At 51.2% G+C, this 16734-nt stretch overlaps 1 protein-coding gene across 1 annotated transcript in view; it reads right to left on the bottom strand.

Moving 5' to 3' along the window:
- CALD1 (caldesmon 1) overlaps positions 1-16734 on the bottom strand; it is a 118757-nt gene that overhangs the window by 23565 nt on the left and 78458 nt on the right. The window contains 5 exon segments of the mRNA XM_039913239.1: positions 74-323; positions 4031-4188; positions 8158-8235; positions 9087-10074; positions 14201-14350. Coding sequence (XP_039769173.1) covers positions 74-323; positions 4031-4188; positions 8158-8235; positions 9087-10074; positions 14201-14350 — 1624 coding nt within the window.

Raw genomic sequence — 16734 nt, 5'->3', positions numbered from 1 at the left:
ACCGAACGATTCGGTCCCTGGGAGATGGGGGAATCGAGTCAGGCCTCCTCTGCCTCTCCCGTTTCGCCCTCACCTCCTCTCTGATCTTCCTCTCGGCCTCTTCTTGCTTCCTCCTGTGCTCCTCTTCCTCCAAGACCTTCCTGCGCTCCTCCCGCTTCTTCTTCAGCTCCTCCAGCTCCACGGCGGCCTCCTGCTGCTTCTGCTTCAGCTTCTCAAACTCCTCGCTCTCGGTCTCGCCCCGCCGCCGCCGCAGCTCCTCCAGGCGCCTGCCGGCCTCCACCTGGGACTCGGCCTCCTCGGTGTCCGCACCGGCTTTGCCGCGGCTGTGGGTGGGCGGGAAGACCGAGAGCACGTTTTCCCGGGGAGCGACCCTCTCCCGCTGTTCATTCAATCCATCATTCTTTCATTAAATTATATTTATTGAGCTCTTACTGTGCAGAGCACCGTACTAAGCGTTTGGCAGAGTATAATACAACAATAAACACATTCCCTGCCCACAACGAGCTTATTGAATGCTTATTCTGGGCCCAACACTGTACTAAGTACCTGGGAGAGTATGATACAACAAAGTTGGTAGACACATTAGTTATCCGCTGTGGTTTTTTATGGTATTTGTTCACGCATTATGTGGCAGTCACTCTACTAAGCACTGGGGTAGATACAAGCTAATCAGGTTGGGATAAATGAGGGACTGAGAAGTGATATTACTTGCCTGAAGTCACACAGCAGCCAAATGGCGAGCTGGTATTAGGACTCAGATCCCTCTGAGTTCCAGGCCCGGGCTCTATTCTCTAGCCCACACTGCTTCCTTTGCATCATGATGGTCCCCAGGGACTCAGGAGGCAATGTGGCCAAGTGGGAAGAGCATGGGGCTGGGACCCAGGAGATCCAGATTCTAGGCCCAGCTCGGCTATGGACCTGCTGTGTGGGATCTTGGGCAAGTCGCTTTACCTCTTCTGTGCCCTACTTTTCCCAGCTGTATAATGGGGCTGGGATGCCCGGGCTCCTTACCTCTTAGATTGGGAGCCCCAGGTAGGACAGAGACGGTGTTTGAACTGATGGTGTTTTATCTACCACCAGCCCTTAGCTCAGTGCTTGGCAGAGAGTGAGCACCTAACATAAAATTCCACATAGCGGTCTTTTGCCCCTTTCTCTACCCATGGACATTTCCTCAGGGTCAATTAAAAAGTCTCTCAACTTCCTTCAGACAGCAAATGCTATGGATAATACTGAGGATTTCAAAAGCACTTTTATGTTTCCAAAATAATTTTGCATCAGTCATCTGTTCAAATCTCTTTGAGGGAAGGGAAAGCGGTTATTATCACCTCCATTTTACCCATGAGGCAACTGAAGCCTAGCAAGATAAAGCGTCTTGTCCAAGGTCATACAGCAGCCGGAGACAGCTGGAACTAGAATTAACATCTCCTAAATCACAGACCTCGCCCTTTCCGGTCGATTATGATGCAGTACCAGATCATCCTGCTTCATGTTCTTAGAGTTTGAATCATTTTTCTGAATGAATGGTATTTATTGAGTGCCTCCTTTGAACAGAGCACTGTGCTAAACACTTGGGACAGTATAGTAGAATTAGTAGACATGATCCCGGTCCTCAAAATCTTACAATAAATTATAGAAAGGAGAAAGAAGGAAAAGGGTTCTGTTACCGAGTTAGTGCTTAAATAATAGGTTATGGAAGATCTGTACATGAGTGCAGATGCGACGGAGGGGAGACGTCAGCAGGGAGACTTAAAAATTAATCCAGGAAGCCTTCCTAGAGAAGATGGGATTACAGACAGGCTTTGAAGCGGGGGAATAGTATTGGTCTGTAGGATCCAAAGGAGGAGGGTTGGAGGGATGAGTATAAGGCACTTGGGAGCGGTGAGCAGAGCGTAGTGGGAGAGAGCTGATCGAGGGCCTTAAATCTATAGTTATTTACCAAAATCTTCAACTTGATTCCATGAAACTCTATTGTGTCGTCCTCTCCAAGCACTCGGTACAGTGCTGGGCACCCAGTAAGTGCTGAGTATATCAATAATTGGTTGATTCTTAAATGAACAGGTAAATTAAGGTTTTCCAGAGCCTCGAGCCTTTGTTTTGGATCCAGCGCAAAATAAATTCCCTCCCCAAAGGGAAAACCTAGAACTCAGTTTTTCATGGACGCAACCCATTAGCAACAGCTTCCCCGTTTGACTGCGGCATTTCCGGGGGTCACTTTCACCGGACACGGCTCCCAGCCACGTCCCTCTTGTCCTGCCCCCGACCCGAAACTAAGGCAATTGCTGAAAATCTGTTCCCTGTCAAAAGGCTGTCCAAGATCTAGTGATTTAAAGGTGCTACCCTCTCCTCAGTGTCCCTGCCCCCTGCACCTGCTTCTTCTTTCAGTGGAGAACTAATCTCCAAAGTGCAGACTCACCTTTCCAGGACCCGGTTTCCTCTGCCACTTCTGCCGGCTCTTGGCCAGACTCCCCTATTCCCCACCCATCCTGCTTCCAGGCACTTCTCCGACTGCTGACTGCCAGCCTGGCCTTCAGCTTGCTCCCAACCTACATTTCCTCTCCTGGCTCCGGTCCCCGATCTCTCCTCTCACCGCCGCGCCACCCGGAGCCCCACCCGCCCACTACTTCCGGCTCTAGCCTTCCCCGACTGACATTTCAAGATACCGGGTTTCCGTCGCCCTGTGGGCCCGAGGCGACGTCCCCCGGTTTCTTTAGCTCTGGGTGACTTGTAAGCTCGTTGTGGGTAGGGAACGTGTCTACCAACTCTGTTTTATTGTGCTCTCTCAAGTGCTTAAAACAGTGCTCTGCACACAGTAGGTGCTCAATAAATCCAATTCATAGTAATAATAATAATTGATTTCTTTTCCAAAATCCAAAGGGCACAAGGAAGCTGACCGGGCCTGGGCTTAGTTATAACCTTGAGCTGCTCTACTCAAGAGCCTTCAAGGGGCAGGAGAGGGTCAACCAATGGGTGGTATTCATTGAGTAGGGAACTGTGTGGAAAGGCACTGTTTTAAGCGATTGGGAGAGTACAATAGAGTAAGGACACACAATTCCTTCCTTCAAGGAATCTACAGTCTAACAGGAGAGACATATTTTATAATAAATAACAGGAAAGGGAAAGAACCCTGGGTTAAGGATATGCAAGTAAATGCCGGGGTGGGGTTGGGCTGAATACCCAAGAGCTTAGGGGATGAGAAACAAATGCATAGGTGATGTAGTAGGAAGAGAATTAGGACGGGGAGATGACAGAATTGACAGGCTTAACTTGGCTGAGTTATTTCCCAGGAAACCAAACGTAGAAATGGGTCTGGAGGTAATAATAATAATAGTGTTGGTATTTGTTAAGCACTTACTATGTGCAGAGCACTGTTCTAAGCGCTGGGGTAGACCCAGGGGAATCAGGTTGTCCCACGTGGGGCTCACAGTCTTAATCCCCATTTTCCAGATGAGGTAACTGAGGCACAGAGAAGTGAAGTGACTGGCCCACAGTCACACAGCTGACAAGTGGCAGAGCTGGGATTCGAACCCATGACCTCCGACTCCAAAGCCCGTGCTCTTTCCACTGAGCCACGCTGCTTCTCCAGGTGAAGACAAGTGGGGAGGTCCGGTAGGAAAGAGCGTGTGCACACGCATTTGTGGGTACGTTGGGGGCGGGGTGGGGGACACGGGGAAGAGGCAGACGCGGCGTAGCATGAAGCTTGGGACAGGTGCCATTTGTGCTTGCCCCCAACACAGGGAAGGTGCCCCAAGTGGGATGAGGAGAGAGAGACATCCAAGCCTCCGCGAACCCACCCGGCTATGCTTCAGGAGGACAGATGCATGGAACTCGGGCCTGTGAGATGACCCCGCTGCTGTGTTCCCCGTGGTGGGGTGGACCTCCCCTCTTCTGAGAAATTCTCTCAGCGGACAGACGTTGACGCCCCCGCCCACAGAGGACCCAACTGGGCCCGGCGTTTGTCCGCTTTCTGAGCAGTCCGTGAACAGAGGAAGAAATGCGGGTACCATTCAGTGACCCCGCCCCGACCTCTCACCTGAAAGTACTCTCGGTGTGCTTGAGTCTGTGGGTCGTGAATTCCTGGACGCGCTCCCCGTTCTGAGACTTGGTCTCCGGAAATCCCTTCTTGCGATCCCAGCTGCTCTTGATGTCTTCTCTGGGTCCCTGGTCCTTGTTGGTCTTCTCGGCTGTGATCTACCCGGGCAGAGACACGAGGGAACGAAAGCCCAAGGAGAAGAAACAACGAGAAAGGGCGGATTAGGCTTCGAGATGGTGGCCCCAAAAGCAGGAGAAACCAGAGATCTTGGAACCTGAGCAAAAACTGGTGGAGGGTGGTGGAGTGGTGGGGGTGAGGCGGGGAGGATCTGGGGGTGGGGGCCTTAGGCTAGTAGGAGCCGTCCCGATGCAGGTCCCTCTCTGATGGAGCTGACCCGTGTTGGGGACTTGGCTATCGGCCCCAGGGCACACGTGGGAGAGGCCTCTGGGGAGATGCCCCGCAGGAATGCACCCCTGCTGGAGAATACTGCTTTTGTCTTGGGTGGGAGGAGAGTGGGAGGGGGCAGGAAAAAGGAAACGGTGGGGCAAGTGTGGGCCTTTTGGCGTGACTCACTTATTCTTTCTGACGCCTTCTACCTTGCGTCTGGCGAATATTTGGATCTGAGTCTGTGAAACGGCCCAAGGTTGCAGGAGAGACCCTACAGTCCCAACTCCACTACGCCAATTCTGCTCTGAATTCTGTGGCATTTTGCTTTCAGGTTTATTCCATTCCCCGGAGACCAAGGAGAACGGTTAACATCACCCTCGTTTTATAGGTGGGAAAACTGAGACACACAATAGCTGACACCACTATGCAGTGGGAGAGCAGGAATTTGGTCCTAGATGATCATCATAATAAAAGCAACAATGATAATAATGATAATAAAAATAGCAATAATAATGATTTTTGTTAAGTGCCTATTACGTGTCAGACGCTATACTAAGCGAAGGGGTAGACACGACGTCATCAAGTCCCATATGGGGCTCACAGTCTAAGTAGGAGGGAGAATAGGTATTGAATCCCCATTTTGCAGATGAGGGAACTGAGGCGCAGAGATGTGAAGTGACTTATCCAAGGTCACACAGTAGGTAAGTGGTGGAGGTGGGATTGGAACCCAGGTCCTCTGACTGTCAGGCCCCGGATCCTTCCACTAGGGCAAACTATTTCTACAGGCCTCAGGCCAGAAACTGGTGCACTCTTCCCCCCGTGCCAACTCTTGGTCTCTCACTGCCTCAAAACCTCTTCAACGTCCGGCGTCCCCCACCGACTTCTAAAGGGACGCTTGGAAAATCAGAGTCCGCACTTCCTGTTACAGTTCCCTTAGTGTTTCTCTGCTTAGTTGCCTTTGCCTTCCCCGGTCTTCCTGCCATTGGCATGGCACCCAAGCCTGGCAAGGGATCGACCATGGCTCCAGCCACCCGGTGAAAAGCTCTGCCTGCCTTTGAACCACTCCAGAGACACTCTGATGGAGCTTCACTGGTTTCCACCCATTTACAGGGTGTTGGGAGGTTGAGAAACTCAGCCGGGACTTCCAACCGGGTCCGTCGATAAACCAAGGACCGCGTCAGCCTCCGGGGTCGGCGGAGAACAAGTCGGGTCATCTCTCCCGGAGCCCAGGCAGGGCCATTCTCGGGAAAAGCATTATCTGGTCAGAAGTGAATTTAAAATAGCCCCGAATAACAAACGGTGACTGGAAGAAGCCCCTTCTTTCTGTTTTTCTCAAGCCCTTCCAAGGTCGATAAACGATCTTGGGCTGGAATGCTTGGATTTTCTCTAGAGACCTGAGTTTGAAAACCTCAATTAAGTAGTGGCCAATTTCATCTGTGTTTCCCGCATGACCATTCTCTGTGCCTTAACTTCAAGTGCAAAGATGAAGTCATTTTCCAGATTAAATGCAGGCCAAGGTTCTCCAAACAAGCAGGTTTGAGAAGGGACGTTTACTTTTCCAAAGTCTCAACCCCTCTTACAGCTTTCTTACTGAGGGGATCTAAAATAGCATTTGAAAACTCCGCCCCGTCGCTCTGCGGCCATGTAGGAAATTAGCGTTCCAGTGCACTAAATAGCTTTCAAATGGTCCAGAAGTGAGCGTTCCTTGCTAACTCACTTCCAAAGCCACGCTCTCAGGTGACCCTACGCTAAACATCTGGGTAAAATTCCCAGCCACTTCCTGTGGCTATGGGCTGCCCTACAGATGGGGAGGGGTGAGAGTTCAGGAGGCTGCAGTGATGAGATGTTTAAAGGGACCCAGTGAGCAAGCAGGAAAAGGGCTTCAGGAACCCCCGAGAACCCGCTGCTGCGATCTGATCCCTGGAAGGGGACAGGAAATGATGTGCAGAAGCACCAGGCTTTCCAAAGTCAGTGTCAGGCTGATTGGGTAGATTGAAAAAATGAAAACTGCAGCTCTGGCCAGATCTCCAGCTTCTACATGTCCCACTTCTCCCGGGCCTTCAGGGCAGCAGGACTCAACTGGGAACCGGAATCTGCAGATCAGCGCTGAGACCCGTCTGCACGATGAAAGGGCTGAGAAAAACAGCGTGCACTAGGGCCAAGAGCACGGGCTTGGGAGTCAGAGGATCTGGGTTCTAATCCTCGCTCTGCCAATTGCTTGCTGCGTGACCTTGGGCAAGTCAATCACTTTCTCCGTGCCCCAGTTTTCTCATCTGGAAAATGGGGATTGAATGCCTGGGCTCCCTCCTACTTAGACTGTGAACCCCATGTGGGACAGAGACTGTATCCAATCTAATTAACTCGTATCTACTTCAGCGCCTAGAACGGTTCCTGACACACACTAAGCGCTTAACAGATACCACGGTAATAATAAAAGGGGCAGATCCAGAGATGAACCTTGGAAAAGAGAAGGCCGAGAGGAGATTGAACGGCTCAAGTCCACGAAGGATGATTAAACGGAGAGTTACGGCCATCTGTTTCCCATCTCGTCTCAGCAGCGGGGGATTATTCATTCGATAGTATTTATTGAGCGCTTACTATGTGCAGAGCACTGTGCTGAGCGCTTGGAATGTACAGTTCAGCAACAGATAGAGACAATCTCTGCCCACTGACGGGCTTACAGTCTGGGTGAGGAAGACATCTCTGACTGATCGAGTTATGCTTAATCAATCAATCGATCGTAATTATTCAGTTCTTATACTCTATTACCGGTGGACGGGGGGCAGGAAGAATAGGAGAGATGCCCGGGAGTCTGGGATGGTTCAGGGGTGGCTAGGGTGGTATCTAGCAGGGCACCCATCCCCAGGACTCGACCACCCATGAGTCTTCCCCGCTATTAATCCGGAGAGTCAGTTGCAATGGGAGAGGAAAAGCAGCCTGGTTTCCATGGTCCACATGATTCCTGGCCCTATGGCTGTAATAATTCCTCTTGTTACTCCCAAACCCAACGTAAGACAGCTCCGCCTCCCTCTGATTGCTGTACTTTAAATTCCCTCCTGGGGCTCCCGGCTCAGTGATACAAACCAGTTGGCTACCACGAGGACGGTGGCCCGGGCTTTCTGACTCGGCGTCCAGCGCCCTACCAAGCCGCAGTCGCATCATCCACCTCCTTCACTTACCGAACAGTAAGACACCCTGGCACCAGCTCCCGTGGGTACCGTGGAAATGCAATGCAGTCAATTTTGCCAAATCTTTTCTTTTTTTTTTTTAAAAAAAAATAAATCTTCGGTCCACCAAGTGTTCTACTGAGAAGCACGGGAGGGTTTTGTTTTTTTTTTTCTCTCCTTTAGAAGTTGAATCATTAAGTGGTCAGTTAAGTCAGGAAAGGATCCCAGAAGCAGTTCAGGTTGGGAAGGAAAGGAGGAATTTCCACAGGAGAAAGCACACGGTCAAGAGGGAGGGTGGGACAAGGGAGAAGAGGTGATTAGAGGTTACTGCACTCTGGGGAAGCCACGTTTGGAAGCCATTGGGTCCTGGCCGAAAGGATCCTGGAAGCATTTCATGATGGGAAGGGTGGGCTTTCCATAGGAGGGGAAAGGATGTGGTCAAAAGGGAGGGTGGGGACAAGGGAGAGATGATCAGAGGTTACCGCACCTTGGGGAAGCCATGATCGGAAGCCACTTGGTCCCGGCCGAGACCAGCCGTGCCCCTCAAACTTGTTATCCCTCGATAATATTTACCTCTTCCTTTCTGAAGGCCGGCCTGTCTTCTTGTGCCTTTTCTCGTTTAGTTTCCACTTTAATCCCTCTCTCTTCGCCCTTTTCATTTTTAAGGATGGACAGGTCATTCACGCCACATCACCGGCCCTGTCCCCTTTGCGCGCATGCCCAAACAGCTCAGCTGCCCCCCGGGTGCCCGTGGCCCGGGGCTTGTGATGCCAGCTGGCACCCTAGTGCCCTCCCCCCACCTCCAAGAGCCGTCCAGGTGCCCACGTGCCAGTCAAGATCCGGGGTGAAGTTGCGCCCCGGACACGCGCTGACCCTGCGTCCCTTGGTGAAGCCCTGCGTCCCTTGCTCACACATCCTGGGGCAGCTCCCGTGTTCGCTTTCATGGACCGCACTTCCGGAGTGCATGCCCAACGCCGCTGGAGGGGTGTGAAATCGGGTGAGAGTGAAAGGAAAGACATTCCACGGAGGGGAATGTGCCAGCCGCCCACGGGGTTAGTTAGGCACCAGTCACTTCAGTGCAGTCTTGCAGAAAACGTAGAAGGCTTCCGGAGCCCTGGGCTAGTTTTTCCAAACCACCTCTCCCCAAGGAGAGGGCACTTAGTAGGTGCTTCATAAATATGGTAAAAAAGTCTGGGCACGTAATAGGTGCTTAATAAATATGGTAAAAAGGAAAAACTTCCTCAAATTTGATTAAAAAACAATCACTGCCTCCAGGCACTATGTGATCTTGAAATGGCCCAGCGCCAGGCAGCTGGCTTTCTGCAAGGCTATTTGAAGTGGGATGGGGTTTGATGAGGGATGCTAGTTCAGTGAGAGCATTACAAAGAGTTAGTTCAAATGCAGAAACAGAGTTGTGAGTCAATTCTGTCCAGAATTTGATTTGCATTACATTTCTCACAAACCCCAGGCATCACACGTTTGGTGCAAAATGTTTACTGTACCTGTTTTTTTAGGACCACCGACTGAAGTGTGTCCTCTTGGACTTTCTTTTCATTTACCTGTCTCTCTTCCCTTTTCCCTTTGACCTGTTTCTCTTGCTCTTCTTTCAATTTTTGTTCTTCTAGCCTGGCCTTCTCTTCGGCTGCTCTCTTCTCCGCCTCCGCCCTCTTCCTCTCCTCAGCGACTCTCTTCTCTTCCTCGGCCTCCCTCCTCTCCCTCTCCTCAGCCTCCCTCCTCTCCCTTGCCTCAGCCTCCCGCTTCTCTCTTGCCTCGGCCTCCCTCCTCTCCCTTTCCTCGGCCGCCCTTTCATTCTCTTCTGCTTCGATCCTCTCTCTCTCTGCCGCTGCCCGTTTCTCCTGCTCGGCCCTGGCCCTTTCTCTCTCCTCAGCCTCGAGCCTTTGCTTTTCGGCATCCGCCTCCACACCTTCATGGTCCACAACCTCCGTTGCCTCTTCTGCCTCCTCCTCCTTTCCTAGTTTGGATTCCTCGACACCGACCTGCCCGTTTTTGAGTTCTACTACCGCAGTCTCCTCTCGGGTCTCTACGGTTTTCCTTCCTATCGTCACCTCTACCTGGTTTCCTTCTAGGATTCTCTGCTTGGGCTTCTCCTCCTCTTCCTCCTGCTGCTGCTCTTCCTCCTCCTTATCCTTCTCTCTCTGGCCGTCCTGGGTTTCCCGCCATTCGTTTCTCTGGTAGGACTTGGTGACCGTCTCAGTTTCCTGAATCTCGTAGCGAGCGCGGCGGGTCTCCGCTTTGTCCTCGTCCCCGGCAGCCTCGTCCTTTCCCGTGTCGTTGGCCTGTCGCCCGCTGGGTACCGACAAGCCGTCATCCGTCACGGTCGGGTCAAACTCCTTCTGGCGCTCCAGGGCCTCCTGGAGGCGCTTCTGCCGCCGCTCCTCCCGGCGGGCCAGCCGCTCCAGGAACGCGGCGTCGTCACCCCCATCTGTCGTCGAGGGGCTGGGGGCCGTTTTGGCCTCCTCATCCGCCACGCTGCACCACGGGAGAGACAAGGGGGGAAGGACGTTCACATCAGTCATCCACTGGGGAAGGGGGAGCAGGCTGCGCTACGGGAGAGGCAAAAGGAGTGAGGCATTCGCCCCGTCTCTGCCCTGAAACACCCTCCCTCCTCATATCTTATAGACACTTTGCCCCCCCTCCCAAAAAAAACCTTATTGAAGGCACATCTCCTCCAAGAGGCCTTCCCTGACTGAGCCCTCTTTTCCTTTCCTTCAGCACCCTTCTGCATCGCTCTGACTTGCTCCCTTTATTCATCCCCCTCCCAGCCCCACGGCACTTAAGTATATTACCTTGCATCTACCTCAGCACTTAGTACAGTGTCTGCCACATGGTAAGCGCTTAACAAATACCACGGCTATTATTATTATTTTATCTGTAATTTATATTAGTGCTTGTCTCCTCCTCTAGACTGTAAGCTTGTCTTACAGCTTACAGCTTACTTGACCGTAAGCTTGGGCAGGGAAAGTGTCTGTTAATACTGTACTCTCCCAAGTGTTTACTACAGTGCTCTGCACACAGTAAGCACTCAATAAATATGGTTGACTGACGTCAGTTATCTGACGGGGGGTGGGGAGAGCAGGTCCTAGCAGCCGGAACGGGAGCCGACACCAGGACTGGTGGGAGGGCCGGGGTAACCTGAGCTGGACTGAACTGGACTCACTTTCAGCCCCCCGGCCACTAGGCACCTCCCTGACAGCCGGTCCTGCCCCCACGGTGCACCAGCCGGCCGCCCGGGGGTCTCATCGGCCGGGTCCAGCCCCCATCCATGCCGTCTGCAGGAAGCCGGGCTCGTTCACTTAGTACAGTGTTCTGCATATCGTAGGCGCTCAACAATTACCACTGATTGATCATTCTGCAGCTACTTTTCCTCCCTACCGCATTATCTGGGCACTTGAATCCAGGCCCCCTCAACGCCCTCCTAAACCTACATCCCCCCAGCACTTAGGAACATATCATTATGCTTAGTTGCTTCTTCCGCTTGCAATTTACTTCAGTGTCCATCTCCCCGTAGTAGACAGTCAGCTCTTTGAGGGCCCATCTACTTATTCTACGGTACTCTTCCAGTGCTCTAGACCAAGTAAGTGCTCAATGAGTAATCTTGATTGACAAACTGGAGTGAGTGGTCTGTACTAAAACCCGAACCCCGGGGAGCGGCCGGGACGGCCGAGTCTTTCTCGCCTTGCAGAGACAGAAACACCAGCGGCACCCGGCCCCTTCCCGGCGGGCTGGATGGTGGGGACGTCCCAGGAAAAGTGGGACAGTCCAGTACAGCCCACACACTATACTGGAGCTCGGCACCAGTGGTTATCATGGACGGGGGAGCTCTCAGAAGGCCATCTGCCACTCCCACTGCCGCCCACTATTTCAGCAGAGCAAAGCTTTGCACCCCATCCTCGCCCTCTGGATCCCCCGTGTTGCCAGGTGGGAGTGGACCGGGTTGACATCTTAAGCTGATCGTCTTGGAAACGCAGCCACAACTCGGGATGGACTGGAGAGTCAGACGACCTGGGTTCTAATCCTGACTTGGCCATTTGTCCGCTCTGTGACCCAGGAGTTTCCTCCACCGTAAAATGGAGATTCGGTACATGTTCTCCTTCCTTAACTGTGCCCTGAGTGGGACAGGGACTGTGCCTGACTTCACTGCCTTGTATCTACCCCAGCACCTAGTTCAGGAACTTGCCCGTAGTAAAGAGCTTGACAAATACCACGGTGCTTATTATCGTGATTATTATTATTATTACCTCACGAAGCTGGCTGCCTTCATCACTGTGGGGCATCACGAGGCAGTGTCTGAAAGGGCACGTGTTTGGAACTTGCCCTAGAGGCACAGAGAGATGGCAGGCGGGCTGCTGGCCTGCGATCAGCGGGCTCGAGACCGCCTCGGGTCTCAAGCTCTGCTCAGCGAGGGGGACCCGGCTCGCCAGGTTGGCACACCCTCCGGCTCTGGGGTTTCTGTGTTTCGAACCTAACCCGAGCCTTTGGAGGTGCGAGCAATTTCTTTTTGGCAAAACACGGCTTCCCATTTCAAGATGATATAAGAAAGGCCCATGAAAAGCTAGATTCGAAAAGACTCTTGGACCTCAACCAGTGCTTCAAAATCCCGTTGTCCATGGATTGGAAACACAAAGATTAAATTTCCCTGAAAATACACATAGTTTGGAAATTAAACGACAGGGGCGGGGGGAATGGGGAGATGCAGAGAAGGCATTTTGGGTTGTGCCGAAACCAAAGCATCCATAAAGAGTTCCAGGCATTCAAGAGACCCAGCGGCTCTCAGTCGAAAGCGCTGGGCTGGCTTCCCGGCTCGGCTTCTCTTTCTTTCGGGGGTCCTACAAGCACCCAAAAGGGCTGCCTTTGCTTTCTGGGTGGCTGGGGGCCTGGAGTGTCTGCTCGGTCTTCACCCAGGGGTTGGAGACACAGTACTGTTGGACATTGGTCTGAACAGAGACTTCATCAATCAATCAATCGTATTCACTGAGCGCTTACTGTGCGCAGAGCACTGTACTAAGCTCTTGGGAGAGTACAGTATAACAGAGTTGGTAGACACGTTCCCTGCCCTCAACGAGTTCACCGACGACGACGGGCATCAATATGAATAAATTACAAATACGTATTTACTACTTAGTATACTAAATAGTATTTAGAAGCAGCGTGGCTCGTTGGAAAGAGCCCGGGCTTGGGAGTCAGAGGTTGTGAGTTCTAATCCCGACTCCGCCACTCGTCTGCTGTGGGACCTTGGGCAAGTCACTTAACTTTTCTGGGCCTCAGTTACCTCATCTGTAAAAAGGGGATTAAAACCGTGAACCCCACGTGGGACAACCTGATGACCTTGTATCGCTCCCCATGCTTAGAACAGTGCTTGGCACATAGTAAGCGCTTAACAAATAAAAAAAAGAGTGCTGTGGAGCTGAGGGAGGGGTGAATAAAGGGAGGATAAACATAAGATAAAAATAACTCCGAGATTTTGAATTCTCTCCTCCGTCCCCTTTCTGCTCTCTTCAACTTGAGTTTGACGTTACTTCGTCGTCATTCCCTTTCTGTTTAAGGTCGAAGGTTTTCCGTTCTCGTGGAGTGGGTTCTTTTCTCTCCAATTTGATTGCTTCTGTCACTTGTGTTTACACGCCTGAGTCTGTTCCGTTTCAGGGGACCGTCCAGCAGTGGCTTAGTGAGTCCCTCAGCTCCAAGTACATCACTCTGCTCTCCCAGGGCTCGATCCATCAATCATATTTCATGAGCCCTTGCTCTGGCGCAGAGCACTGTAGCACTGCAAAGCTCTGGAGAGGACAATATTACAGAGTTGATAGACACGGTTCCCTGCCCACGTGAGCTTACAGTCTAGCGGGGGCTCAATGAGCACTTCTGAGTGACCTGGCCTGACCCAATCAATCAATCAGTGGTATTTATTGAGCACTTACTATGTGCAGAGCACTGTGCTAAGCCTTAGGGAGGGTATATAACAGAATATATGTATAAGAGAATTAGCAGACAAGTTCCCTGCCCATAACAAGCAGTCTGGGGCATGGGGGGGACAGACATTAATATGAACAAATAAATCATTTATTAAGCCCTCAGTTCCTCTGCTCCCTCTCCCTTCTGAGTCACCTAAACACTTGGACCTGTACTCTTAAAGCACTTGATATTCATCCACCCTCAGCCCCGCAGCACGTACCTACATATCCGGAATTGGTTCAATGTCTGTCTCCCCCATGAGACGATGAGGTCGTTGTGGGCAGGGATCCCACCCGCCAACTCTGTTGTATTCTCCCAAGCACTCAGTACAGCGCCCTGCACCCGGTGACCGCTCAGTAAATACCATTCATTCATCGGTTGACCGATGAAGAACGCTTTCCCGCAGGAGGGAGGCTGTTTTGGGGGAACGGACTGGGCCACCGTGTAGCCCGGACGGGGACGACGTTTAGCAATCACTCATTCATTCGATCGTATTTATTGAGCGCTTACTGTGCTCGGAGCACTGTACTAAGCGCTTGAGAGAGTACAATATAACAATAAGCAGACACATTTCCTGCCCACGACGAGCTTATATCGCCCAGCCCCGCCCCGCCGGTGCTGACAGTCTTCTCCGGAGGAAGGGGCCTACCTGTTCTGGGCGTTCACCTCCGCCGTCTTCTCCGTCCCCTGGGAAGAGGAGTCTTCCTCTTCCCGCTGCCGGAGCCTCTCCTGGCGAGCCCTACGCCGGCGTTCCCTGGCAGCTTCCTCTTCGTCGTCATCGTTCCTCTGATAGGCAAGTCTGAAACACAACCGGAGACGACCATGAGAGTAAGAAACAAGATCGAGGGAAGCAGTGTGGCCTAATGGGTAGAGCACGGGCCTGGAAGTCAGAAGGGCCTGGCTTCTAATCCCAGCTCTGCCACTTGTCTGCTATACCAACTTAGGAAAGTCACTTAACTTCTCTGTGCCTCAAGTTACCTCTTCTGCAAAACGGGGGTCAAGACCGTGAGCCCCCCGTGGGACAGGGACTGTGTCCGACCTGATTAGCTAGCATCTACCCCAGTGCTTAGAACAGTGCTTGACACATAGTAAGTGCTTAACAGACGCCATCGTTATTTATTATTATTTAGAGCAGTTCCTGAGGGGGCCGTGGGTGAGGAGGCCATTTTGCACCCCGCTTAGCCACTAGACCAGAATAAAGAAAGCAGTGATTAAACTCCATGGGGAAAGACCCCAACATATAGAAGTCTGAACAACAATTTTTATGGTTTGTTTTTGGAATCTGCCTTCCGTTTTTCCCTGACGCCACCACCAGTGATTCCCCAGGCAAATCACCAATTTTTGACACTGGACCTACATAAACTGGGCAGAGGTTATTTCAGAAATGCCCCAATACTCCTCTCACTTCCAGGAAGGCTACTTCTCTGGTTCATACAAAGGGACTGAGTGAGTGAGTGAGTGAGAGAGAGTGTTTGTGGGTGTATGATGTGTTTATGGAAAGATCAAACCATCAATCTTATTTATGGAGCGCTTACTGTGTGCAGAGCACTGTATTAAGCATACAGGATATTTCAGCAATAAAAGAGACATCTTGTATTTCTCTTTAGGTCAGACAGAAACGATAAGGATGGGAAGGAACAGTCCCTGTGAGGTTTATCTTTCTTTGATTTAAAAACATATTAAAAGGATGGAGAGGGGGAGAGAGGGGGAGAAGAGCAGAGAGAGAGAAGAGGGGAAGTTGGAAGGGGGAACGGGGAGAGAGAAGGAGAAAGAGAGAAGGAAAAGGGGAGAGAGAGGACAGAGGGAGGGAAGGAGAGAGAAAGGGAGGAAGAAAAAGAGAGACAGAAGGGAGAAAGAGGGAAAAAGGAGGGAGAAAGAGGAAGTTAGAGGGAGAAGGGGAAGGAGGGGGGGAGGAAGAGAGGGAGAAGAGAAGATGTAGAGAGGAAGAAGGGGACCCTTTCCCTCTGTTAGAACATGCACCTGGTGAACAGAAGCTCAGAGAGAATCCAAGAAATCATTGTTTTCCAGACTTTAAACTGAGCCCTTAGGACTTCAGCCTGATGTTCTACTCTCTGAGCTGGTGGATAAAATGCACCATCAAGCTGTTTGACCCACGAGCAAAGGACGAGGGAGAAGTCCTGGCAGCTACCTCAGGGAGGACCAGCCAGTAAAGAGACTCATCTCATTTACACTTCTAAATCTTCCTTCTTCCTTCACTGCCCTTAGAAGCATTACCATAAGCAGCGTGGCTCAGTGGAAAGAGCACAGGCTTTGGAGTCAGAGGTCATGAGTTCGAATTCCAGCTCTGCCACTTGTCAGCTGTGTGACTGTGGGCAAGTCACTTAACTTCTCTGGGCCTCAGTTAACTCATCTGTAAAATGGGGATTAATTTTACGTGTGGGACAACCTGATTCCCCTATGTCTACCCCAGCGCTTAGAACAGCGCTCTGCACATAGTAAGCGCTTAACAAATACCAACATTATTATAAGCAGGGCGGAGCATGTGCTTAACGCTTGTGCCCACTTTTTAAGTCACGTTCACTTTCCTTCGCCGTCTGCTTTCTAGGCTGCCTGCCTTGATTTCATCTGATACAAAGTCAACAAAATTAAGGTAAACCTTCCGTGGAATCACTCTAAATAAATCCTATGCACGGTTTAACAAACTGTAAGTTTGAGATGCCAAACAGAACTAATGGATTGACCATCTGTATTTATAAAAGAGTTAGAGGGTAGGCTATCAGTAAAGTAGGATTTGTTAATTCATTATTCTCAGTCCTTATTCACTCAATCCACAAATCTCCTCCAAGCCTACTCCCTTCTCCCCTTCTTAGAAAGGGATCAGGGCAGGGGTCACCTTTAATTCAATCAATCAGTCTGTGATATTTATTAAGGGCTTAACTGTGTGCAGAGCACTGTCCTAAGCACTTAGGAGAGTACAACCCAATACAGCTGATAGACATGATCCCTGCCCAATAAGAATCTACAGAGCACCCACCCCCACCTTGAACTATAGCTCAAGGATTGGATCTTTTGTGGTCAGCCTTCCCACCCCACACCCATACCCACCATCTTGAATTTCTGAAGGTCCCACACAGGCTCCATCAATATGGTGGCCCCATAGAAATAATAATAATAATTACGATGCTTGTTAAATGTTTATTATGTGCCAAGCACTATTCTAAG

Source organism: Ornithorhynchus anatinus, chromosome 10 (genome assembly GCF_004115215.2).
Source record: "Ornithorhynchus anatinus isolate Pmale09 chromosome 10, mOrnAna1.pri.v4, whole genome shotgun sequence".
Classification (NCBI taxonomy): Eukaryota; Metazoa; Chordata; class Mammalia; order Monotremata; family Ornithorhynchidae; genus Ornithorhynchus; species Ornithorhynchus anatinus.
Note: the sequence above shows the minus strand (reverse complement) of the source record. Positions and strands in the feature narration are given on the sequence as shown.